Source organism: Magnolia sinica, chromosome 4, assembly GCF_029962835.1.
Source record: "Magnolia sinica isolate HGM2019 chromosome 4, MsV1, whole genome shotgun sequence".
Classification (NCBI taxonomy): domain Eukaryota; kingdom Viridiplantae; phylum Streptophyta; class Magnoliopsida; order Magnoliales; family Magnoliaceae; genus Magnolia; species Magnolia sinica.
In genome coordinates, this window is record NC_080576.1 from 114,434,596 (window position 1) to 114,459,490 (window position 24,895).

At 39.9% G+C, this 24,895-nt stretch overlaps 3 protein-coding genes across 3 annotated transcripts; 1 reads left to right on the top strand and 2 right to left on the bottom strand.

Moving 5' to 3' along the window:
- Positions 1–1,312: 1,312 nt before the first annotated feature.
- On the bottom strand, positions 1,313–5,451 carry LOC131244313 (probable LRR receptor-like serine/threonine-protein kinase At3g47570). The gene is made up of 3 exons (XM_058243942.1): positions 5,428–5,451; positions 3,100–5,377; positions 1,313–1,542 (listed from the first exon to the last, which is right to left on the bottom strand). The coding sequence occupies exons 1-3, from the start codon at positions 5,449–5,451 to the stop codon at positions 1,313–1,315; spliced, it is 2,532 nt and encodes an 843-aa protein (XP_058099925.1).
- Positions 5,452–16,447: 10,996 nt separating this feature from the next.
- On the top strand, positions 16,448–18,750 carry LOC131243959 (pentatricopeptide repeat-containing protein At2g41080). Its single transcript, XM_058243619.1, has one exon. The coding sequence runs from the start codon at positions 16,595–16,597 to the stop codon at positions 18,587–18,589; it is 1,995 nt and encodes a 664-aa protein (XP_058099602.1). The 5' UTR covers positions 16,448–16,594; the 3' UTR covers positions 18,590–18,750.
- A 756-nt stretch (positions 18,751–19,506) lies between these two features.
- LOC131243961 (large ribosomal subunit protein uL4c) lies at positions 19,507–23,068 on the bottom strand. Its single transcript, XM_058243621.1, has 2 exons — positions 22,145–23,068; positions 19,507–19,719 (listed from the first exon to the last, which is right to left on the bottom strand). The coding sequence occupies exons 1-2, from the start codon at positions 22,956–22,958 to the stop codon at positions 19,673–19,675; spliced, it is 861 nt and encodes a 286-aa protein (XP_058099604.1). The 5' UTR covers positions 22,959–23,068; the 3' UTR covers positions 19,507–19,672.
- Positions 23,069–24,895: the final 1,827 nt, after the last annotated feature.

A 24,895-nucleotide genomic window follows, 5' to 3' on the forward strand; every position in this document is an offset into this window, starting at 1 on the left:
GGTGGGCTCGACAAAAAGACTGGGCCACACCTATCAAAACTTCGATCTCACCTTTAATTGCCCATGATTTATTAAGTGCTACTTTGGCTTTTGAAGTTCTGCCCTGTTTTGGATTCGGTGGCTCGGTGATGCCCAGCCTCATTTGCTCAATTCATGCTGCTACCTCTACTCAAGGCCCTCCAATTTTGGTTTTTTTTTTTTTCCTTTCTGTTTTCCTGTTTAGCCTTGTTTAGGAGTTCTATATGATAGGCGGGTCAGGAACCTTTTTGTTGGCACCCGTCAGAATGGCTGTATATCCCAGTTTCGAATTTATAAAATTCAGGTGGAATGATTCCACCGTTCCTTACAAATAAAAAAAATAAAAAATTGCCCATGATTCTGAACAATTGCTTTGATTGAACTGGACAGCTAGAACATTTTGTTTTTAGCCGTCCATTGATAAATCATGCAGACATATCAGGACCATGCTATCAATAAGATCATGCTACCAAGATCAGTAGCCAGTTCGACTTTCTACTCATTTCTTTTGTGCCATAACGACGTGTAGGAAATCATTACTTAACAAAACAGTATATGGGTCCTTACTCTTGCTCGGGTGGTAGACTCTCTGGAGTTTCAAGACCTGGTCAAGGGTTCAAGTACCCATAGATGGTGAAATTCCACTAGTGTGAGTGTGTGGGGTGTGTGTGTGTGTAAAAACAAAAAAAAAACAAAACAAAACAATATCTTACATTACAATCCTTTATTTCCAAGAATCTCCAGGAGATAAGGAATACCAAGCTGAAAAACTAAATAAAACTCATTGCGCAACTTCAACACCTAAGCATTCTTTTTAATTTTTTTCCCAATAGGTAGGAGAACACTACCTGTAATTTTATTGATGTGGAAACAAAAATAATTTACATACCAAGGGTGCCAATCCCCCACTACACAACCGCAAAGCAAAGCAAACACATAACCAAAACCACAGAGAAGACCAAAACATATAAAAGAACCAACTAAACACAACCCAACACCATATTAGCCCATCCAAAGGGCAAAAGGGGACCAGGACAGCCATGAAAGGATGAGCATCTTAACCCAAACCTATGTATCTTCCATTCCATGATTAGTCGCAACTTCTTAATAATAAATTAGATAAGACAAATCTTGGCCCAACAATTGTGCCCTTGCTGATCTCAGTGAATCCTAACCGCAAGATATAAGTCTTTGATTGCATGCATTTCTGCGGCAATATCGCTCATTGGCATTTGCTCGTTTGGAGATTCCATAGAACATGCAATGCCAATTTTTGCCACTGAAGCCAAGCACTCTAGCATTTTAGTTCTCCATTGTTGAGAGGTTGAACGTCTTCTAAGAGCAGCCGTGGGTCTACAATCTCTATCACTCCATCAGGTAAAGCTGTCTCAACAAATTGTCGGAGGCTTAGACTGTCTTTAAATATATCATCAGTTGGTCTCTTTCCTGTGAACATCTCTAAAAGAAGGATACCATAACTGTAGACATCTCCACTTTTAGATGCCTTTCCACCCATTCCATACTCTGTCATTTACACATCTCGAATTATCGAGATATCAAGGTTTCATTCCAACAATTAAATAAAAATAGATTTTAGGTTTTTACCTAAAAAATGACAGCCATCATGGGCATAGGAATAATTTAGAACTTTTCAAGCATGAAGAAATCAAGGTATAACTAAAAAGTCTTACTACAAACATTGGGGTAGAAGAAAGAAAAAAAATTGCAACTGGGTGAAAAGCAATTAGTACTAGTTGCTTATCCATTGAAATTTGTAACTCGGTGAAAAAAAACAATTAGTTCTAATCGCTTATCCATTGACCTTGCATGTGTAATCGTTGGATGCATTTTTAGCTGAAATCTATCTTAATTAAAATGAAACAAAATATACTAAAATGAATTTTCTATCATCCAATCTTTCATTCTTACCGTGACCGTGAGTTTCTTTTGAGTTATGCCATTGCAATTTAGTTGCGGTAATGCAAGTATAAATTTTATAAAATGATTTAGTTCGAGAGTTTTAGGGCGTATTTGATATGTAAGTAATCCTCTACAGATTGTATTTATATATTAGTTTTAGGTTGGAAGCTCTAGGAGCTTGCTGCTGCAAACTCGCCAGCAGCCCACGATTTCATCTGATGTTGGAAGGGATCTTCGAAAGACCCAATTTCTTTATCTGTTGAAAAGGAAGAGGCCGGCCATGGCTGACATCCGAGAAATCGGCAAATTTCGGCGATCGATCTGATTGGGAAGGAACGCAAATGGGTTTTAAAAACCCTCTCCATTTTCAGGCTAATCAATGCCCACAATACGTCGGGAAAGCCATTCATATTTGGAAGACATGGATGATTGGATGATTCATCTGGCTATAAGCTGACCATGTTTTTTAAGCCGTTCATATTTGGAAGACGAGGGATGGGACGGTTAGGATGGGCGCAGATTATGTGAGGCAGGGGTAATAGCTTAGTGGGTTAGGGCCTGGCTGCAGGGCACACCTCGATGTGTTGTATCTCCACGCCATTCATCCATTTTGCAAGTTCATTTCAGAGCATGATCCAAAAAATGAGGCAGATGAATCGAAGGTTGACCACAACACAGGAAAACAGAGGTGATTGACCATTTAATGTTTATTTGCCATCCAACCTATTGATAAGGTGGCACATATCTGGATGGAGGGAAAACACTGATAACATCTTGATTCAAAACTTTTGGTCCCCTAAAAGGTTTTTAACTTGAAATTTGGATATACCTCACTTTTTGGGACCATGTCCTAAAGTGATATGAAAATTGATGGAAAATGTGAATATCCAATCATGTGATCTTTACATGGCATACCATGAAATGTGCACTTGATGTGATGGCTAATCCAGATTAATGAATTGGATTGCCCCTTTAAGTGTCATAACTTGTGGTGCTGTGGGAGCACTGGTTCATTTTTATTTATTCTTATGGTGCTAACTGTAACAACAGAAGCAATAAAACAAGCAATTTTTTTTTTAAAAAAATGACATTTCAATTTTCAGATTTAAGAACTTTTGCAAAACATTTAAAAAGATAAAAGAAAATTGATGAAATTGTTACCTGGAGGAATATGGCCAAAGGATCCCTTGATACCAGTTGAGCTGGTTTGATCTTGAGATGTATTACTGGCAGCATCAGAAAGGAGCTTTGCTAACCCAAAATCACTAACGTGGGCACACATGTCATCATCCAGTAGAACATTGCTTGGTTTTAGATCACGATGAACCACCGGCGTGCTGCAATGGTGATGAAGATACTCTAATGCAGAGGCAACATCAATGGCCATATGTAGTCTTTGAATAAGGTTCAAGCTCGGCGTTTCATATTGCCCACGTACATTTGAATGCAACCACTTCTCTAGACTCCCATTAGGCATGTACTCAAACACTATAACTTTGAAATCATTTCCTTTAAAATCAATGCTGGAGCAAGCAGTTATGATTTTAACTACATTCCGATGCCAGATATTCCTCAAGGCTTCACATTCAGCAAGGAAACTCCTTGAAGCTCCATGTCGTTGAAGATTTAGAACTTTCACTGCAACAAGTGTTTCATCACGATCTAGAATTCCTTTGAATACAGAACCATAACTTCCCTCACCAATCAAACTGTCTGAAGAGAATTCGCCAGTTGCTTTAAAGAGATCCGCATAAGAAACATTTAAAAACTGACCCTCCAAGAAAGAGGCTGGCAAAGGCTTCTTGCGGGCTCTTCTTCTAGCCCAATAAAGAGTAGAAAAGAGAAATAATAAAAGAATCAGACCCAAAACTGTACCGATGACGGAGAATATTACTCTTCGAGAAATCGACCTTCCATGTTTCTTAGAGGCTTTCTTTGGGCACACCGGCAGCCGTAGTTGTGGGATACCTCCACAAAGCTTGTTGTTTCCAAGGACTGAAAATGCACTTGCATTTTTGAAAATGCCTTGAATTGGGATTTCACCTTCAAGATCATTGTAAGATAAGTCCAAATACTGCAGATATGGTAATTTCTCTAAAACTTTAGGAATTTGCCCAGACAAGTTATTATAAGAAAGATCTAGCGATCTAATATCTTTTAAGTTGCTCAAAGACAGAGGAATGACTCCTTCAAAGAAGTTATTACTTAATTGGAGGATCTTTAGACTCACACAATTGCCTAGCACGCTGGGAATTTCACCTGTCAAGTTGTTGTGATCAACCCACAACTCATTAAGCTGTTTCAAGTTACCAACTTCTAACGGTAGAGATCCGACCCAAGAATTCTCACCTACACGGAGTCCGACAAGCGAAGGAATACTGAAAACTTCTTTGGGTATCGTACCATTGAGCTTGTTTCTTAAAAGACCCAATACATTAAGACGACGACAGTTTCCAAGACTCGAAGGGATACTTCCCTGCAAACGATTTTGAAATAGAGTGAGTCTAACCAAGCCAGTGATGTTGCCAATGGAGGATGGGATTTGTCCTGAAAGTCTGTTGCTGTACAATACCAAGCCCTCCAAATTTTGAAGCTTCCCAATACCAACAGAAATGGTGCCAGTTATAAAGGTCTCAAATATATATAATCTATTTAAGTTGAAGAGATTATTAATATCTGTTGGGATGCTTCCAGATATCGGGTTTGCTCCTAACCCTAGAGAGGTTAGGTGGGTAGAGAGATTGCTGATGGTGGCAGGCAGAGTTCCTCTCAGCTGATTATAAACCACATCTAATACTTCCAAACAGCTACTATTGATCAGAGAAGTAAGAAAAATCAAGTCATTGTCTCCTTCTCCACCTCCAAGCTTATTATCAGCTAACTTGAAGAAAATAAGATCATGTAATCTTCCAAAATTTGCAGGCACAGGTCCGCTAAAATTATTAGAAGAAAAATCAACCTGAGTAAGTCTTGAAGCATTGGGTAATGAAACTGGTATTGGTCCGCGAAATGCATTTTGGCCGAGGAAAAGATAATTGAGATTAGGAAGGGTGAGACCTAGATTGGGTGGAAGATTTCCATGAAGTAGGTTACCTACCGCCGAGAAACCAACAATGGATGAGAGGTTGTAAATTGATGGTGGGATCAGACCGGACAGGTTATTTAAAAAAATCCAAAGAAATTCTAACTTCACTAGCCTTCCTAACTCATCTGGAATGCTTCCTTCCAAATTGTTGTCAGGTATATAGAGATGAACAAGAGACGAGAGGTTACCGAGTGATGGTGGAATGTTGCCGTTGAGATTGTTACGGCCAAGATTCAACCACACAAGCTTTGATAGAGAGCTAAGATGGATTGGAATTCTACCCACAAGCTTGTTTTGGTGTAAAAGGATGGATTTGATTTCGGAGCAGTGGGACAGGTTGTCAGGTATTCCTCCCTACAACTCATTATCACACAGATCAAGAATCCGAAGCCAGAAGAGCTGGCCAATTTCATGTGGGATTTCGCCATGGAAGCTGTTGCTTGAGAGGTTGATACTCCTGAGGAAGGTGAGGTTTGCTATGTGAGGTGAGATGGGCCCCGCCAATCTATGGGACGCAAGACGGAAGATTCAAGGCAGTAACCCTTCGATGATGCCGGCGACTGCATGTGAAGCTCCTTTCCAGTTGCAGAAACGGAGGGAATCGTTCCATGAACTGAATACCCGGAAAGGAGCTTCGGATATCCAATTCTTGAATTCGATCAAGGCGAGTCGATCAGTCTCATTTCCTAATGTTAGAAAACCAATACACAACGGAGGATAGAAGAAAACGATCAGATCTATCGGGTTCAAGGCTCGACTTGAATAGTCGATTTCTCAAGACAGATTTGCTGCCCTTTTTCTGGAAATTCTAGCAAGTGCAAACGAAGGAAATCTACAAATTGTCTTCAGGATACAATGAACTCTCAATCCAATTTTCAACACGAAAATTTGCACATTTAAGTGTTGAACAGATCTCTAGTTTTGACACCGATATGCCTTAAGACGTTCAGAAAAAACTTAGTAAGAGATTAGATCGAGAGTAATTGCACAGAAGATAATATAATGTTAAGAATTAAGAGTCTGTACTTCTGGATTATAGTATCCAGGATTTATATCAACTGAAGGATCATGGATTTCTTCCTGAAAAGGTGCTTAAGAGCCTCTTCAAGAAATCCATACCCATTCACAGCAAATTATTGCCTTTCCATGAAAGGATATGACTCTATTTCATATGGCAGTTATTTCTGTACCCATTCAGACAGGAGCAGTTATTCCAATAGGAAAAACTGTATTCACATAAGCAACACATGGCATAAGTGCCACATGTACAATCATATCACAGTTACTCTCAATTAGCAAAAAAGGTAATAAAACATCAGGGTACCATGGCCCAAAAAATTGAACCGTGTGCCAAAAAAACTAAGGCTCTTATTGCTCCTTGCGACGATGTGAACGTCCGAAGTGCTAAGTGCGCCTAATAAAGCACTAAAAAGCGCCCAAGCAGCCCTACAACCCACGCCACGCACGCGTGTGCGGGGACGGTGCGAAGCACCGTCCTTAAGGAGATTTGAACCCTGGTTGCATAAGCAAAAACTCCTTCTCTTACCGACTGACTATACACACTATTTATGAAAAGTTTAAATAATTAATATATTTATTTACTTTCTAAAAATAACTTTTATTTTTGAAATTTATTTTTTATTCTAAAAAAAATCACAACAATCACTCACAATTTTAAAAATAAAATTAGATTCTAGAACGAATGACATATCAGTATAAATAGGTACATAAGTAAAGGTATATTTTGAATTTGAACCTTTACTTTAGTGTATATGTATCAAAGTTATGGCAGGTACTTAGTAACCCATTAGTCTTGAACTAAGGACCTTATATGACTCACCGAACACATAGCACATATCGATTCATATATAACTGGAGATCTAAAAGTTCGCATATTTCTGGCCTTGTGCGTATTCTTATTTCATGAGTATTCTAGAGACGATCTCAATCTCTTCAAAAGCGGCCTCACTTCTCTACTCATATAGGTAGATCTATCAAAGATGATTCTGCTTCATCTCAGCAAAGTCTGCTTATAGATCTATTAAGAGTTAGTACTCAACCTCTAATGAAATGCAGAAACCAAACACTAGACTTTTTGGAATGAGGCTCAAATTTTCTTTTTCTAGTGTATATTTCAGTCACATACTTGACTTGTTTGTCCCTTTGAACGTAGCCTATATTTCAAAACATAGGTAGGGTTACTATCAAGAGTGAAAGTTACATCTTTATGGATCTTAGTCTCATTCCTTTAGTGGTTCTTCTTATTTGATCTCTTGATAAACTTTTTGTTAAGGGATCTGCTAAGTTTAGGATGAATTTAACATATTCCACTATGATTACTCCATCTCTAAGCAATCCTTTAACAAAGTTATGCTTTAGACCTACATTTCTAGACTTACCATTATAAGTCTTACTCATTGCACAACAAAGAATAGCCTGACTATCACAAAAGATAGAAATGGCAGAAGTAGGTTTTGGCCAATATGAAATTTTCAACAGTAGGTATCTTAGCCATTCACCTTCTTTACAAGCAGCACCAGGTGCAATAAACTCACTTTCTATTGTAGAGTGAGATATGCACGTTTGTTTCTTTGATGCCCATGATATTGCTCCTCCTCCAAGAGTGAATATTCAGCCACTTGTAGATTTAGATTTTATGCTATCTGCATTCCAGCTTGCATCGCTATAGCCTTCAAGTACAACGGGATATGATTTATAATGCAGTCTGTAGTCTATGGTTCCTCTTAGATACTTTAAAACTCTCGAAATCGCATTCCAGTGTACTTGTCCTGGATTACTAGTATACCTGCTTAGCATTCCTACTGTGAATGCTATATCGGGTCTAGTGCAATTCATTGCATACATTAAACTCCCAATAGCACTCGCATATTCTTGTTATGCTTTACATCTACTAGTATTTTTAACCAATTTAATACTCGGATCAAATGGGGTTGAAACCGGTTTACTATCATAATGATTAAACTTCTTTAACACTTTCTCTAGGTAATGAGATTGTGTTAAAGCTATTCCATCATTAAGATTATAAATCTTAATACCTAATATTACATCGGCTTTGCACATATCCTTCATGTCGAAGTTGGTACTTAGAAACTTTTTAGTTTCTTTCACACTGTCCTCATTTGGTCCAAATATTAGCATATCATCTACGTATAGCCAGATAATGATTTTACCTTTAATATATATATGCACTTATCTACTTGGTTTACTCTAAAACCATTAGATTGTACTACTTGATCAAACTTCTCATGCCATTGTTTAGGAGCTTGCTTGAGCCCATAGAGAGATCTGACCAGTTTACACACTTTCTTCTCTTGCCCGGGTTGAACAAACCCTTTAGGTTGTTCCATATAGACTTCCTCATCCATATCACAATTTAAGAATGACGTTTTGACATCCATTTAATGGATTACTAGGTGGTGAATTGCTGCAAGAGCAATTAAAGTCCTAATGGTAGATATTTGAGCAATAGGAGCATATGTATCGAAAAAATCGATACCTTCCTTTTGTCTAAATCCTTTGGCTACCAATCGAGCTTTAAACTTATTTATGGTTCCATCAGGATTGAACTTTCTTTTAAAAATCCACTTACATCCTATAGGCTTTGAACCTGGTGGAAGATCGGCCAAACACCAAGTGTTATTTGAGACTATGGAATCCATTTCATCGTCTATGGCTTCCCTCCAAAACTGTGCATCAGGAGATGAGAGAGCTTCACTAAGCATTGATGGATCACTTTCAATACTTAGTGGTAGAGTAATCTCCTTGCATATTTCATTTCTATGGCCTTCTATAAGGAACATATAGAAATCTGGGCCAAAAGATGTTTCTTTTCTTGCCATTTTCGATCTCCTTGGTTCATTTCCTTCTGGATGAGCATTAGATTTATCATAAAAGTTGTTAGGCTCTTCGTTCATTGGTTTTATTATATTTTCATCAACATGCCTTTTTGTATGATTATTCATATAGTCTTTGTATACTGTATTTTCAAAAAATATAGCATCCCTAGACTCTATAATCATGTTTTTGTCAGCAAAAGAAGTTTGTTCTAGAACCAGGAATCTATATACGGGACTATGAATCTCATAACCCACAAAAGCACACCTAATTCCTCTAGGACCTAACTTTACTCTCTTAGAATCAATAATCCTGACTTCTGCTATACTTCCCCACACTTTGAAGTAATGAAGATATGGTTTCTTTTTTTTTCCATACTTCATATGGGGAGATATCTAATTTCTTGTGTGGGATAACATTTAGAATACGGTTTGCTGTTAATAATGCTTCCCCCCACAAATTCAGTGGTAATCCAGAATTTAATATCATACAGTTGATCATCTCAACTAATGTCCTATTTTTGCGTTCCGCTAGGCCATTTTGCTGAGGTGTGTAAGGTGCCGTAAATTCATGGATTATACCATTTGATTCATAGAATTCATTGAATTCATTAGAAGAGTACTCACCCCCTCTATCACTTTTGAGGGCTTTAATCTTTATATTCAACTGATTTTCCACTTAGGCCTTATAAAGCTTAAACTTTTCAAAGGCTTCACATCTTTAGATTTTATCAAGTATACATAGAAAAATCTAGTGAAGTCATCAATAAATGTGATAAAATACATTTTTCCTCCACGAGTTAAGGTATTATTTAAATCATAGATATTGGAATGAATTAACTCCAAGGGTTGTGATTTTCTCATGCCAATTCCAAATAGTTTTCTGGTTATTTTAGAATGAGCACATACATCACATTTCCCTTCTTGTTGTATTTCATATTTTGGTATAAGTCCTAGGATCATCATTCTTTTCATTAAATGATAATTAACATGACCTAGTCTAGCATGCCATAAAGATACTGAATCCACTATATAAACGGAAACATCATTATTATTATTAATATTTAGTTTAATCATACCATTACATGAATATCCTTTGCCAACAAACATACCATTCTTGGTGATAACCAACTTATCAGACTCAATCACTATTTTGAATCCTCTCTTATTGAGAAGATCGTCTGACACTAGATTTTTAGACATGTCAGGTACATGCAATACATTTGTTAGTGTCAGTCTTTTGCCTGATGTAAACTGAAGCTCGACTGTTCCTTTTTCCAACAATGTTCGCACGAACGTTATTACCCATCTTCACTTCTTGTCCAGTTGTAATACCTTCATAGGTCTTGAAGATGTTTTAGTCCTTCGATATGTGAATGGTTGCACCAGTATCTAGCCACCATCCACCATCGGATATTACTGTGTTAGCTTCAGTAACCATTGCTACAAGTTGGTCTTCTGTCATGTTAGCCTGAGCTTTCAGTTGCTTCTTCCTGTGTCGACATTCCTTTATGTAGTGTCCTGGCTTATTGCAGAAGTGACACTTGCCCTTTTTCTTTCCTTTTTTCTTAAACTCTGTATCTTTCTTTGGGGGAATAGATTTCAAGTTCTGAATTTTTGGCTTGTCATCTTCTACTATATTTGCTTTGGAATGATTTTCTGAAGCACTTTCTTTCTTGTCTCGGTTTCTGGACTCTTCTTCTATACGAAGATGTCGTTGAAGCCTTTCAAGATTGTACTTCCTCTCATCATGTTTCAGTTTCTTTTTATAATCAAACCATGATGAGGGTAATTTTGCAATTACTACACCGACTAGGAATTCTTCAAGAAGATCTATACCACCAATCTTCAATTCATCAACCAAGTTCTGTAGTTCGGTTACTTGGGAGAGAATTGGCTGATCATTTTTAAACTTGAAGTGGACATAATTGTCGATCAGAAATTTCTGAGTACTGATCTCTTCAGTTTTATATTTTTCATCTAATTTTGTCCACAGATTTTTAGCAGAGGATATTTTACGGTATGAGTTATAGATGGAATTAGAGAGGGCGTTTAAGATATGACCTTTGCATAGAAAATCGTCTTCCTTCCTTTTCTTTCGTTCTGCCTTCACTTGTTCTGAGTCATCGTCTTTTGGCTCAGTCAGAGAAGGCAGATCATCATCTAGGATGTAAGATAACTTCAGAGTTGTCAGAAAGAAAAGCATCTTCTACTGCCATCTTGAGAAGAATTGACCGTCGAAACGATCCAGTCGTACAAAGTCTTGGTTCATAACTTCAATGGAATGAATTGCCTCCATTGTGACTATAGTTAAAATCTGTCTTGAATGTTAGAAAACCAATACACAACAGAGGATAGAAGAAAACGATCAGATCTATCGGCTTTAAGGCTCGACTTGAATAGTCGATTTCTCAAGACAGATTTGCTGCCCTTTTTCTGAAAATTCCAGCAAGTGCAAACGAAAGAAATCTGTAAATTGTCTTCAGGATACAATGAACTCTCAATCCAATTTTCAACACGAAAATTGCACATTTAAGTGTTGAACAGATCTCTAGTTTTGACACTGATATGCCTTAAGATGTTCAGAAAAAACTCAGTAAAAGATTAGATCGAGAGTAATTGCACAGAAGATGATATAATATTAAGAATTACGAGTCTGTACTTCTGGATTATAGTATCCAGGATTTATATCAACTGAAGGGTCATGGATTTCTTCCTGAAGAGGTGCTTAAGAGCCTCTTCAAGAAATCCATACCCATTCACAGCAAATTATTGTCTTTCCATGAAAGGATATGACTCTATGTCATATGGCAGTTATTTTTGTACCTATTCAGACAAGAGCAGTTATTCCAACAGGAAAAACTGTATCCACATAAGCGATACATGGCATAGGTGCCACATGTACAATCATGTCACAGTTACTATCAATTAGCAAAAAAGGTAATAAAACATCAGGGTACCATGGCCCAAAAAATTGAACCGTGTGCCAAAAAAACTAAGGCTCTTATTGCTCCTTGCGACAATGCGAACGTCCGAAGTGCTAAGTGCGCCTAATAAAGCGCCAAAAAGCGCCCAAGCAGCCCTACAGCCCACGCCACGCGCGCGCGGACGATGCGAGAGATTTGAACCCTGGTTGCATAAGCAAAAACTCCTTCTCTTACCAACTGACTATACACACTATTTATGAAAAGTTTAAATAATTAATATATTTATTTATTTTCTAAAAATAACTTTTATTTTTGAAATTTATTTTTTATTCTAAAAAAAATCACAACACCTAAGACGGGGGATGCGATTCCTATGCAGTTGATGCATGGTAGAAGGAAGGCGAGGAGGAGTAATGACCAAAATGCCCTTGGAAATAAAAGTCCAACTACCATCCTTACTGTCAGTGGGATGGCTAGAGAGATAACAAAAACAAATGGCATAGCATCTGGTTGGGCGTTGCGTTCTAACCTACGTATATTTATCATAGGAGATGGTCCGATGATCTAAACCGTCCATATTCTAGATACTAAGAGTCTAAGACGTCCATGTTCAACACGTAAAGAGATGATACTGACCTTTAATTCCTACAGTTGAATGCAATCCATTGAAAAATCTCATTCCATTCAACACGTCAGAGATGATACTAATCTTTAATTTCTACAATTGAATGCAATCCATTGGAAAATGTCTTTTCATTATTCTAAATTCATATACGGACTGTGGTGACCGTGGTCAGAGAGAGACCTTTGTGGGTCTTTTTGGACTTTGACTTCGGTAGTGACACCTTCAGTACCGAGCTCGGTACTGATCGGTGATGGAAAAGCTCGGTGGGCCCCACCATGATGTATGTGTCTTATCTATGCCCTACATTCATTTTTGTGGGCAAATTTTAGGCCATTAGCCCAAATATGAGGTAGATTCAATTCTCGGGTGACCCACATCACAGGAAACAATGGTGGTTGAATGCCTACCATAAAAAATTCCTAGGGCCCACTTTAATTTTTATTTGACATCAAACCTTTTGATTAGGTCACACAGTCCTCGATGGAGGGAAACACAAATATCAGTTTGATCGAAAAACTCATACGGCGCATTAATGGTCAGTCACCACTTTTTCCCATGGTATAGTTCACCTGATAATTGGATCTGCTTGTTTTTTTGGGATAATGCCCTAAAATGATGTGAAAAAAATTGTGGTTGATGTAGATACAGAATACATACATCAAGGTGGGCCTCAGGGTAAGTGCCGCACCGTCTTGGGGGTCTCATCTAATCAGCTCCCACCATTCACGGCATGATCGGTGAAACTCCTTTTTATTTTTTTCCAAAAAGAGGGCCTTGCCCCTGAATCTTTGATAAATTAAAAACAGAAGATGTGCAACCCCTACGCGAAATCGGGCCTCACCTATCACATAGGCTAAGTGGAAGAAAGGGTTCTAGTCCTTGCCCGAGTTGTAGACTGTGAGGAGTTTCAACACGAGGTCTTGGGTTCGAAACTCATTGGTGGTGAAATCTCACTACGGTGTGCGTGGGTGTGTGGCAGGTGCACGTTCAAAAAAACAAAAAAAAAAAAAAGGACAAGCAAAAGAAAGAACCGAGACTGAAAACAGGGCATGCAACCCTCCAACGAGCCAATCCAGCCATTTACATATGCGCTCAATAATCCTCCCATGATTCTTGTCAATCCCCTCCATCCTGCTTCCGTTTCCCTCCTTCGACACTTCCCAAAATAAGAAGCATGGGAGCACTCCTAACAAGAAGGTAAGAACATCATGCGAGCCGAGCGTGTGGTACTACCACCAGAGCCTTTCATCTTGCGATCTCTACTTGTTAGATGGTAGCCGATCTACCAACAAGTTAATCCCGTCTTGAACTTGGCTCATCTTCGAGCTTTACTGGCCAGCTCAGCTCGGCTCGATCAGCAGCCCAGGCTAGCTCAAGCCAAGCTTGGGCTCGGTCTTTCGAGTTGAGTTCGAGTTCGAGGTCAATCCTACAAGCTGAGTTTGAGTTTAGGTTTTAGAGTTTTTAGTATATCATATGTAATTTATTTAAATACATAAATATTTATATAAAGTGTACCCAATTTGAGTAGAGCTTGATCTAGCTTGGACTTGGCTCAAACCCAGTTTCAAGGTGAGTTGAGCAAGTTAACCCGAGCTAACTTGGTTTGTGTACAACTCTAGCCTAATACTATTCATTGAACACTATTCACCCAACACTATTCATTTGGCACTATTCATCCCACCGATACTATTCATTCGTCCAGTGACACTTTTCATGCAGCCAATTTTTTTTTAAAGGTGCCAACAACATGAGAGGTTATCCACCAAACTATTCAACACTCGTAAAGTTGTGGCACTAAATGAATGAGAGATTGCCCCTTAGCCTTGTGGCATTAGATGAATGAGAAATTGCCCCTTAGCCTTGTGGCATGATAGTCGTTTATTCGTTGCTTGATCGAAAATGAGCCTCATGGCGAATCAACTAATGGAGGGAAAACAATTTGTTCATTGCTCGTTCGAAACTGAGCTTCGTAATGAGATGGCCATTAAAGTGATAGATTGTTCGTGGTCTTTAATCGAAACCAAGCACGTGGTGAAACGGTTATGAATCGACTATCCATTCATCATCTAGTGTACATCAAACTTCATGGCAAGATGCTTAACAAAATCACCTAGTACGTAGTAAGAAAGTCCCATAGCCTTCCATTCGAAACTGAGCAATCTTCATTGCGATCTATCAGAATGTCGTAGATGAAGGGTTGAGGGATAAACTAAGAATTACAACTAATTAGGAGCTCATGTTATGATCGGCGATGCGGCTAAACGAAAATAAATAAAAGAAAAGAAAAACATATATGGTAGATGGGAAAATAAAGTTGTGCTTAATTGCGTGAGGCCTGTAGATCTTTATTACGTGGTCCTTTTATAAGCTTATGGGAGGTAATAGTCTTATGTTGTCTTCAACATCATGAAAGATATAGACGTTTGGTCATGTAAAATCTTTTTGATTCTTCCACATCAGCATGGCCTATTGCATGCAGTCACGTGTACTGGAGAGATATACCCTCGTGTGTGTCAGTCGGAGTATTTACGTCTCTAATCTCTTGTATTAAAAAGTTATAGTGGTCCTTACGTCACTTGTCTTTAACATCCCTAGAAAGATATTTTTCACAAGGCTTTAACATATTTAATACTAGATAGAGATATAGTTAAATGTGATTATAGCACTAAATGTTGAGAGAAAAAGTCTTTCTTTAATGGGACTTACGTTTTTTTTTTTTTTTTTTAAATTTTTAAATGAAGTAATTTTTAATAAAATCTACCATTTCATGACTTTATTTACTCCTTTTAGAGGGCGCTTAAGACATAGACATGCTCATTTAGCAAGGTAAGTGAATTTTTGGAGGCAGGGTATGGGTTTAGATTGGTTCCAAGTTAGAAGGATTTTAGAGCCAGGCTTATTTACAGTAAGGCCCATTAGATCAACCATCTGGATCAGCTAAAATGAACCCCCCTTTATAGAATTGAAAACCAATGACATACATCAGATCAACTGCTTAGATCACCTAAAATGGAGCCCACTTACAGAACTGAAAACTAGAGGTGGGCAACGAGTCAAGTCAATCCGGATTGGGTCCAACTCGACTTGATCCGATTTTTCCAAGAACCTAATCCGAACTCGATCCGATCCGGGACTGAGTCCAACAAGGCTGACTCGATCCGATCTGAATCATTCTGGCCCGACCCGAACCGAGTCAGACTTAGTCAGGGAAACTGAGTTAAATTGAGTTGAGTCTGTCCGGTTGATTCGGATTGGGCTGAATCAAGCCGAGTTGGAGACACTCATGCTAGGAATGAAACGGGAGGGAAATTAGGAGAGAGAAGGAGAGGAGGGAAATCGGGAGAGAGAATGAGAGAAAAGAGGAGAGAGAATGAGAGAAAGGAGGAGAGAAAGAAGGACCTCGTGCGGCGCCGCTCGGGTAGGGATGGGTTAGGGTTCGCCGTTCGGGTAAAAGAGGGGTAAAAGTAAAAGTTTTTTTTTTTTTAAATATATTTATACTACCGACTAGACCGGATCGGATTGGCTACTAACCCAAACTTGACTCGATGTGCGGTTGGATCTGAGTGGGTCTCCTCGATCCGACCCGATCCTGACTTTTGGTTCAGGTCGGATCGGATTCGACTGGTTTGAACAAGTCAAATCCGTCAGTTCGGGTCGGATCCTACCTAGCTCTATGAAAACCAAGGACATAAATATCCTCGCCTTGCTAAGCCCACACAATGTATACAAGGCAAGTCATGTACAAGCCAACACATCAGGCATGGCTGACAGGTGCAATATCCAAGCCGTCCATCAGGTGGTTATGACCGATCAGATGTTCTAACCAAAAAAATAAATCCAATCCGTCCAGCAGATGGGCCACAATGTTAGAAACAGTTGGACGAGTAAGTAAACTACAGCCAAAAATATTTCAGCCCCACGCTTGTTTTGTCAGCTGGTGGCCCACCTATCGAGTGCACCAATAGGAATCTTAGGCAAGAGCATCTAAATAATGATTGCACCTGATGATGACTAGATTGTATCTTTTACCAATTTGCCATGCTGGCACATGCATGATATGTATATGTGTAACCTCGTAAACGCACGTGAGCTTAGCACAGCTTTATAAGAGCTATTCTTCATCTTAGGAAAGAAGATATTTTCTAATCTGACATCCAAACAGGCCATGCATGGACAACGAGCCTTTTCTAAATTTTGCTCTTTCCACACAGCCCTCCATTCTTTCTGCGAAAAAACCTCCAAAATACCCTCTAAATCTAGAGAAGATTTCATCAGCCTATGTTCCATAGGAAGCCTGAAAGAAGCCTTTAAAAGATTCCAATCTGAAATCTGGTCAGACCCATCTCTCTTCTCCCACCTCTTGCAAGCATGCATCCCCAAACAGTCCCTTTCACTAGCCAAACAGCTCCATTCCCTCATAATCACATCTGGGTCCTCTTCAGACAGGTTCATCTCCAACCATCTTCTCAACGTGTATGCCAAATGCGGTCAATTAACCATGGCAGCCGCATTGTTTGACGTGATGCCAAGGAAGAATGTCATGTCCTCTAACATTTTGATTGGAGGGTTTATCCAAAATGGAGATTTGGAGCTTGCCCAGAAGGTTTTTCACGAAATGCCAGAGAGAAACGTTGCAACATGGAATGCAATGGTCACGGGACTGATCCAATTTGGGTTAAATGAAGATGGGTTGGATTTGTTCTATCAGATGCAGAGGTTGGGACTGCAGCCGGATGAATTCACTTTGGGAAGTGTATTGAGGGGCTCTGCGGGTTTGAAGAGAACAGAATCAGGCCAGCAGATTCACACCTACATCATCAAATCTGGGTTTCATTCAAATTTATGTGTTGGGAGCTCTCTCGCTCACATGTACATGAAATGTGGGTGCGTCAAAGAAGGAGAACAGGTGTTTGCAGGGATGCCTGTCCATAATGTCGTTGCCTGTAATACTGTTATTGCAGGCAGGGCTCAAAATGGGGATGCTGAGGGAGCTTTGGATCAGTTTAATCTGATGAAGTTGACGGGATTCAGGCCAGATCAAATCACTTTTGTGAGCATTATTAGCTCATGTTCTGAGTTAGCAACGCTTGGGCAAGGTCAGCAAGTTCACGCACAAGCCATCAAAGCAGGCGCAGATTCAGAAGTGTCTGTGAGAAGTTCCCTTGTTAACATGTATTCAAAATGCGGATGTCTGGATGATTCCAAGAGAGCCTTCTTGGAATATGAAGATTTGGACATTGTCTTGTGGAGTTCGATGATTAGCGCTTATGGGTTTCACGGGCATGGGCAGGAGGCTATTGGGTTGTTTGAACGAATGGAAAACGAAGGAATTGAGCTGAATGATGTCACATTTTTAGGTTTGTTGTACGCTTGCTGTCACAGTGGATTGAAGGAACAAGCAGCAGAGTTCTTCAAGCTGATGACAGAGAAGTATGAATTGCAGCCTAGATTGGAGCATTACACTTGTATGGTTGATCTTCTCGGGCGTTCAGGCTGCCTGGATGAAGCAGAAGCTCTGATTAGATCAATGCCTGTAAAGCCTGATGCAGTTATTTGGAAGACTCTGTTATCTGCTTGTAAGATCCATAGAAACGCCGAGATGGCAAGCAGGATTGCAGAACACGTTCTTAGGCTCGACCCTGGAGATTCTGCTCCATACGTGTTGCTTTCAAACATCCATGCTTCTGAGAAGAAATGGGGGGATGTGACTGAGGTGAGGAGAGCCATGAGAGAGAGGAAGGTGAAGAAAGAGCCTGGAATCAGTTGGTTTGAGGTAAAGAACCAGGTGCATCAGTTCTGTATGGGTGATCAGTCTCACCCAAAATGGAGAGAGATCGATGCATACCTAAAAGAACTGATGGCTGAGATAAAGGAACACGGATACGTGCCTGATACAGCCTCTGTTTTGCATGATATGGAGGTTGAAGAGAAGGAACATAGCTTGGCTCACCACAGTGAGAAGCTGGCGATTGCATTCGCGCTCCTGAGCATCCCCTCCAAAGCTCCAATCAGGATCATGAAGAACTTGCGAGTTTGCAATGATTGCCATGTTGCAATCAAGTTCATATCCAAGATCACTGTCCGGGAAATCATTGTTAGAGATGCAAGTCGGTTCCATCATTTCAAAGATGGGGAATGTTCTTGCAGTGATTACTGGTGATGATAGCTGAGCTTACAATCAGATGAGTTATTGTGTCAAATGCTAAGGTGTTGTGCATGTTTGTGCATGCCTGTAACATTAACAAACCATTTGAAAAGCAGAAACAGATGCCATTTGTTCAAACATAACTCTTAGTGAGGGATTGCAGGATGCTTCACCCACTGAGGCTCTGCAGTACACACATTCTCAGTACTGAAAAGTAGGGCCCACGGTTTGGTAAGCCAAAACATTTGGTTTATTGTCTACCACCTAGGATGGACCATGGCCCACAAATCTCCTATATAGAATTTTTGATTCGCTGCCTCCACATAAACAATTAAAAAGAGAATTAAAGCAACAGCCACATTCAATCAAAACATGGCCCCATAGTGGTGGCTAGGATCTTTCAATGGGAAATTTTTGGGTCATGGTCCAAAAATGAAATGCAGTAGTAAGCAACAGACAAATGGATCAATTACCAAATCATGGGCTCCATTGTCAGATCCAAAAACCAGCGCCTATTATGCAAGGACTGGGGTCAATGATCCTACATTCCTCATTTTCTGGAGTGATCCTTTCAGTCTTCTCTCATCAATGAATTCTCATGCTGTTCTTCTGTTGAGCAAGCAATGGTCATTATGTAGCACAAACTCGGCATCATTTCAGATTTACAAGAACCTTCAAAATGAGAATGAATCAGAGGGTGCTGATTAGACTACCTAATAGAATTCGAACCTTAAGCAGTGAAAGTTATGCGCAAGTCATCAATTTCACATCAGGATATAAATCATGCCATGAACCTTAAGCACAACCTTCCAGATAATTTAGCATTTAAATTCACTCAGCTCATCTATTTCAACTTGGGACTATTATCCATCCGGTAATCCTGAATAAAGTGAAAGGTAGGAAAAACCATATTCGTGGTTGTAGCCCACCAAGAAAAAAATCACAAAATCTTATAGGAGATGAACATGTTAAATGATACATTAAAAAATTCACAACAAAGCAAAACCATCTTGAGATTGAACATGAATGCTTAAAATGGCTGCTGATCTTGACAGGGACAAGACTGTCTTAGAAATGATTCAGAACCTGTAAAAATAATTATTCCGCTGAATCTGAGGTCTCGCCTTCATCACCTTCTTCATCCCCTGTCCAAAGTCAGAACAGGAAGAAAGGGAAATCCATCAGATATACTTCTATATTTACTTAGGGAAGGAAAGAACAATCTATTAGGAAGCTTCATAAGAATACTAACTAAATCAACAGTCAATTGTATACAGATGACCAAGTGAATGCCCTATTAAATGTTTTGTTTAGATGATATACCAAATGTGTATGTGGACCGGGGTTTTAAGACACAGACAAGTCCGATACAGCTCAGATTTGGTACTATCCAATCGGGTTCAATTACACCCCCCTAGCTAAGGTTATTTTGTCACAGGACTAGCTTCCCTGAACGCATGACAGAAGCTAATCAGCAGATTCCCAAACTCTTCGGTTTTTCAAACAGGTCGTCTAGATGCCATGGATATGCAGACAAAACTTAGTCCATCTTGAGGCAATAGAGGAATCGCATTCAAAACACAAACAAGCACCAAAGATTGCATATCTAAACTAAACGTATGGGACTCTACTCTCAGGTTCGTTGGAGTTGCAATTCCTGTGGGTGGTGTTCAATTTCCAAGTTGAAAAGGATGAATATTTAGGGTATACACAGTTTTTAGCATTCCCGGTGATGCCTTTGCCGTAGTTCTAAAACTCACTGATTAACTCAAAACTAGCCAAGAGATGGGTGGATAAGTCTTTCAGAAGAAGAGGAAGAAATTTCAAGACTTGGCTGAATCAAGTCGATCCAATCAAGGTTTTGACCTGAATCAATTGGAAACTCCCTTGTGCGTAGCTAGTAAATTTCGAACATATGACCTTCAGATTGAAAGTAAACGCAAATGACCAAAACACCCTGCTTTTGCTTTGTTCATTTAAGCTATTTTATATATTTTAACTACTTCGAAATGTTATCACAATTAAATTTGATATTGCAAATACCAAGTCAAGTCTTAATCCTAATTTGACACAACCCAGTTGAACACTGGGTCAATTTTTGGGGTTTTGGATATTGGAACTATGGCCTTTGCATAACACAAGCCTGCATGAAATAGATTCAATCCAAAGCATTTATAGAGAATAAAATCCATTATATGAGCAAAACCCACAAAAGAAAAAGCAAAATAAGCCCGGGGTTCAAACTAGAAACCATAGAACAAGAGAGCTAGCAAAAATATGCAACTTGAGCATAGCCAACAAAAAAATCGATGGAAAATAGGACATCAATTTAACAAAACATTATCCACGAACTAACAGCTGGTTAAAGAGCCTAACTTGAGATTAACAAGCAAATAAAGAAAATGAATTGACATTTAAAAGAAAGCACAAAAAATAATGAATAAAGCTAATGAAATTAAACTAAATTGAGGAAAACCATCAAAACTAATACATATCCCTAGGTTGAGCATCACCATAAAAATCAAATAAGAAAACGGCCTTTTGTTTTTAAAAAATAAGAAAACAGTTGTTTCAAACATATTAGCAGAGCTAAGGAGCAAACAAACTTGAGCAAAAACCAATATATTCAAAGCAAATTAAAAGAATCAACTTCAGCGATACCAACAAATCAAAGCGGGTTAAGCTAATGAACAACCTCAACTTCAGCAAAACCATCATATTCAAGGAACTTCTTATCTAATGTACAAATTAACTTATCGAAGGAAATTACCACGGCGTTTGGATGTTCAATTCAATTGAATTGCAACAATTCAATTCAAGAAATTGGGAATAACCAAAGTGCAACTAGCCCCACTGCTTTCATGGTGAGTAGTTCCCTAGGTTAAAATCTGCCCGGTGACAAGTTGATCTTAATTGAGAGCATCATGAGCTTGTTATGCAAGGGTAAAGTAGACTTGCATATAAAAGATATTAGAAGTTTTCAGCAAATTTGATGTTTAAGATTTCCCCCTTGAATCTGTTAGGAAGATTCCAAAAGATTCAGATTGGAAGCTTCCAATCCTTCCTAGAGTTCAAGCTCTTGTTTGGCTTGCCAAAGCCAATAAAATTCTTACAGCTGATAGCTTGAAGAAATGCAAGATGCAAATGTCAATTTTTTGCTTCTTATGTAGGAGAAGTGAAGAAACTGTTAATCATTTTCTTTCTTCATTGCAGCATGATGAGTGCACCTCCTCAGCATCCCTGTTCCTTCTACTCTTTCTTTGTTTTTTTTTTTTTTTTTCCTGTCTGGTTTGAAAAAAGAAGGTTTGAAACTACAATAATTTCAGGTCTAACCTGAAATGCATGGAATTGTGACTCAAGAGTGTGATCCTTATAACGAATTAAACTGATGCCACTTCTTCTTCCACATCGAATTCTGGTTTTTTTTTTTTTTTTTTCCAGTCAGGGGAGGAAGGTTCTACATTGAATTATGCAATCCACAGCACTATCCAATTGAGTGTCCAAATATCAAAATTAAAGAAGCAAACGAGGAGGGGAAAAAAGAAAAAAAAAAAGCCACTAGCATCCGACCTTCAAGTTCTTCTAGTTCTTCTTCTTCATAATCATACCCGTTGCTGGATGCTCCATACATTGCATTCAAATACTTGACTGCGGACTGTGTGAAAACCAATTTATCGGCATTCAAGATATCGAACAGATTCAACGTCCGTGGCGTCAGCATCTTCAGCGTCCCAATATTCCTCCCTGACAACCTCACATTCTCCGCCACCTCTTCCAAGAAGAAGAACATTGACTTCTCCTTCGGGTCGATCCCCCACCTCTTCAACGCTGCCACAAACTCCTTTGTCTTCGGCTTCTCAAACCTGTCCTGGAAATCCTCCACCACGATAGAATTCACCGCTGCACTGGAGAGGGCAGTCGATATTGCAAGCTTCTTCTCCTTGCGGTTGATCTTGATGGACCAATCCTTGGGCTTGGGGCCGAAGACGACGCCGCCACCAGGGCGGAGTGGGGTCCGCTGGGACCCTAGACGGGCCCGGCCGGTCTTCTTCTGGGGGTAGGGCTTCCTGCCACCACCACGGACCTCGCCGCGGGTGAGGGTGGAGGCGGTCCCACGGCGGGCATTCTGCTGGTCTGTGAGGATAGCGCGGTGGACGACAGCGCGGGCCGTTTCAGGTGGGGCCGACTTAAGAGAGAGTAGGGTTTCGCCGACCTTCTCGCCGTCGAAGGAGATGATTGGGAGAGTTGTTGAGAGAGAGGAGCGGATTAGGGTTTGGGAAGGAAGGAGGGATTTGGGGATTTTTAGGGGAGTTGGGTGGAATTTTGAGGCTTGTTGGGGAGAAGAGAGGAAAATTGAAGAGGAGAAGAAGGATATTGATGCCATTTCTGCGGATTTGAAGGGGTTTTTGGAGAGAGGGAGGGGGGCTTTTTCTTCTTATCCGTTGGGGTGAGGGAGGGAAAAGGAGAGATCGATGTTCGTTACTGTACGCGCCATGCGTAGTGCGCACACCGAGTTTTGGCCGTTGAGATGAAAACGTATTGCGTACTGAGTAAATTCTGTGGGGCCCACCGTGATGTATGTGTCTTATCCACGCTGTCCATCCGTTTTAACAGCTAGTTTTAGGTATCAGGCCAAAATTGAAGCATATCCAAAGCTCAAGTGTACCACACCACAGGAAAAGTGATTATAATGACGTCCACCGTTGAAACCTTCCTAGAGCCCATAGTGATGTTTATTTCTCATCCAACCTGTTCATATGGTCATAAAGACATGGATGAAGGGAAAACACAAATATCAGCTTGATCCAAAAACTTGTGTAGACCTAGAGAAGTTTTCAACGGTAGGCATTTAATTCCTACGGTTTCCTGTGGTGCTGTCCACTTGAGCTTTCCATATACGTCAATTCAAGGTTCCTGCCCAAAAATGAGATGAAAAACCGTGAATAAGACACATACATCACGGTGGGCCGCACAGAGTTTTACTTGGTATTCGCAATCAGCTCTCCGTTGGGTACCTGAGAAGCGAGACATGCTCTCAGAGCACCATATGTTATTTTTCTCCTGGTGGTTGCTTTGGGACACTTGGAAATTAAAGTCTAATCCGTTGATCTAGATTGTTCATTAGGCCAATGCACATTTCATGGGCTACCGTGTCTGAACATTTGATCAATGGTCTTAAATATGGATGACCAATATCATTTACATAAAATGGTCTAAGACAACCTTATCCATAGCTCAAGTGGTAGAGTGAGTGAAGATACCTCGTTTCAGCATGAGGTCTTAGCATCGATTCCCAAGTGGGGGTGGCTAACAGTGGAGTGTGTACTGACGGTGGGGCTGTGGTGTTGATACCGCTTGGGCATTGGAAAGATCAGGCATAAGTTCCATATGGGCACATGCCCTGAAAAGGTTTCAACGGTGGGCGTTCAATCCCCATTGCTTCTTGTGGTGTGGGCCACTTGAGTTTTGTATTGCACCACCTTTGGGCTCACATCCTATCATGTGGTGGAGAAACTGATGGCCGGAGCGGCCATCGTGGTAGGCCGTACACAGCTTTGGATTACATTCAACAGTCTGCACTTGATATTTAATTCCAAAACAGATCGTACTCGTGTTCAGGAAAACAAAGATGAGAATCACCGATGATACAGAATCAACATACACAATCTATTTAAATGAGTGGCCAATCTGATTATTGGATGATGGTAAGTAGCGCTGGGTCCTGCCTAATGAATGGCCCAGATCTAACAAGTACACCAACTTTGAAACCCGGGAGAGTTTACCTTTAGCTTCTTTTATGGATTGCATGCAAACGGCAACAAGATGGACACTGTACATCACTTAGAAATGTTTTTCCTTGTAAACTGTTTGACTCGCTAATGAGGGTTTTTTAACAAGGTCAGCCCCATGGCCCACCTGTCCCTTCACTGATAACATTATCGACTTTTCTTAACCGTGGAATTCCTCTCGCTAAGATCAATGCCATTTGCACCGTTGATCAGTACTTGTCCCCATGGCCAACATGATTTGCTGGTGTCGAATTGCAGGTGGGATGCATACTGTAATCTCACAGCCGCACCACAGCAGCCTTCCAAAATAGACAATCCCACCTTGTGGGCTCAGATCCTTCCTGAATGCAATTCAGCAGTACATCCAAACAGTACCTTAATTTTTCGATTTGCTGCTTTATATAGCTTTTTTCCCATCAAGACTGCCTGTCCCAACTCCAGTGTCGATCAAATGCAATGAGACTTCCAAGGCACCAAAATCAAGAAGTGGGATTGAAGACCCTGGCAGTTCATGATGAGGTAGGCCCCATGG

What these genes read in the sequence shown, in the direction of transcription:
- LOC131243961 (XM_058243621.1), bottom strand. Translation starts at nt 22,958, where the DNA reads ATGGCATCAATATCCTTCTTCTCCTCTTCAATTTTCCTCTCTTCTCCC. An exon ending in AGAACTAGAAGAACTTGAAG is followed by an intron (nt 19,720 to 22,144) that starts GTCGGATGCTAG and finishes GACTTTGGACAG; the next exon opens with GGGATGAAGAAGGTGATGAA.
- LOC131244313 (XM_058243942.1), bottom strand. Translation starts at nt 5,451, where the DNA reads ATGGCGAAATCCCACATGAAATTG. An exon ending in CGAAATCCCACATGAAATTG is followed by an intron (nt 5,378 to 5,427) that starts GCCAGCTCTTCT and finishes AATGAGTTGTAG; the next exon opens with GGAGGAATACCTGACAACCT. An exon ending in CTTTGGCCATATTCCTCCAG is followed by an intron (nt 1,543 to 3,099) that starts GTAACAATTTCA and finishes TGTAAATGACAG; the next exon opens with AGTATGGAATGGGTGGAAAG.
- LOC131243959 (XM_058243619.1), top strand. Translation starts at nt 16,595, where the DNA reads ATGCATGGACAACGAGCCTTTTCTAAATTTTGCTCTTTCCACACAGCC.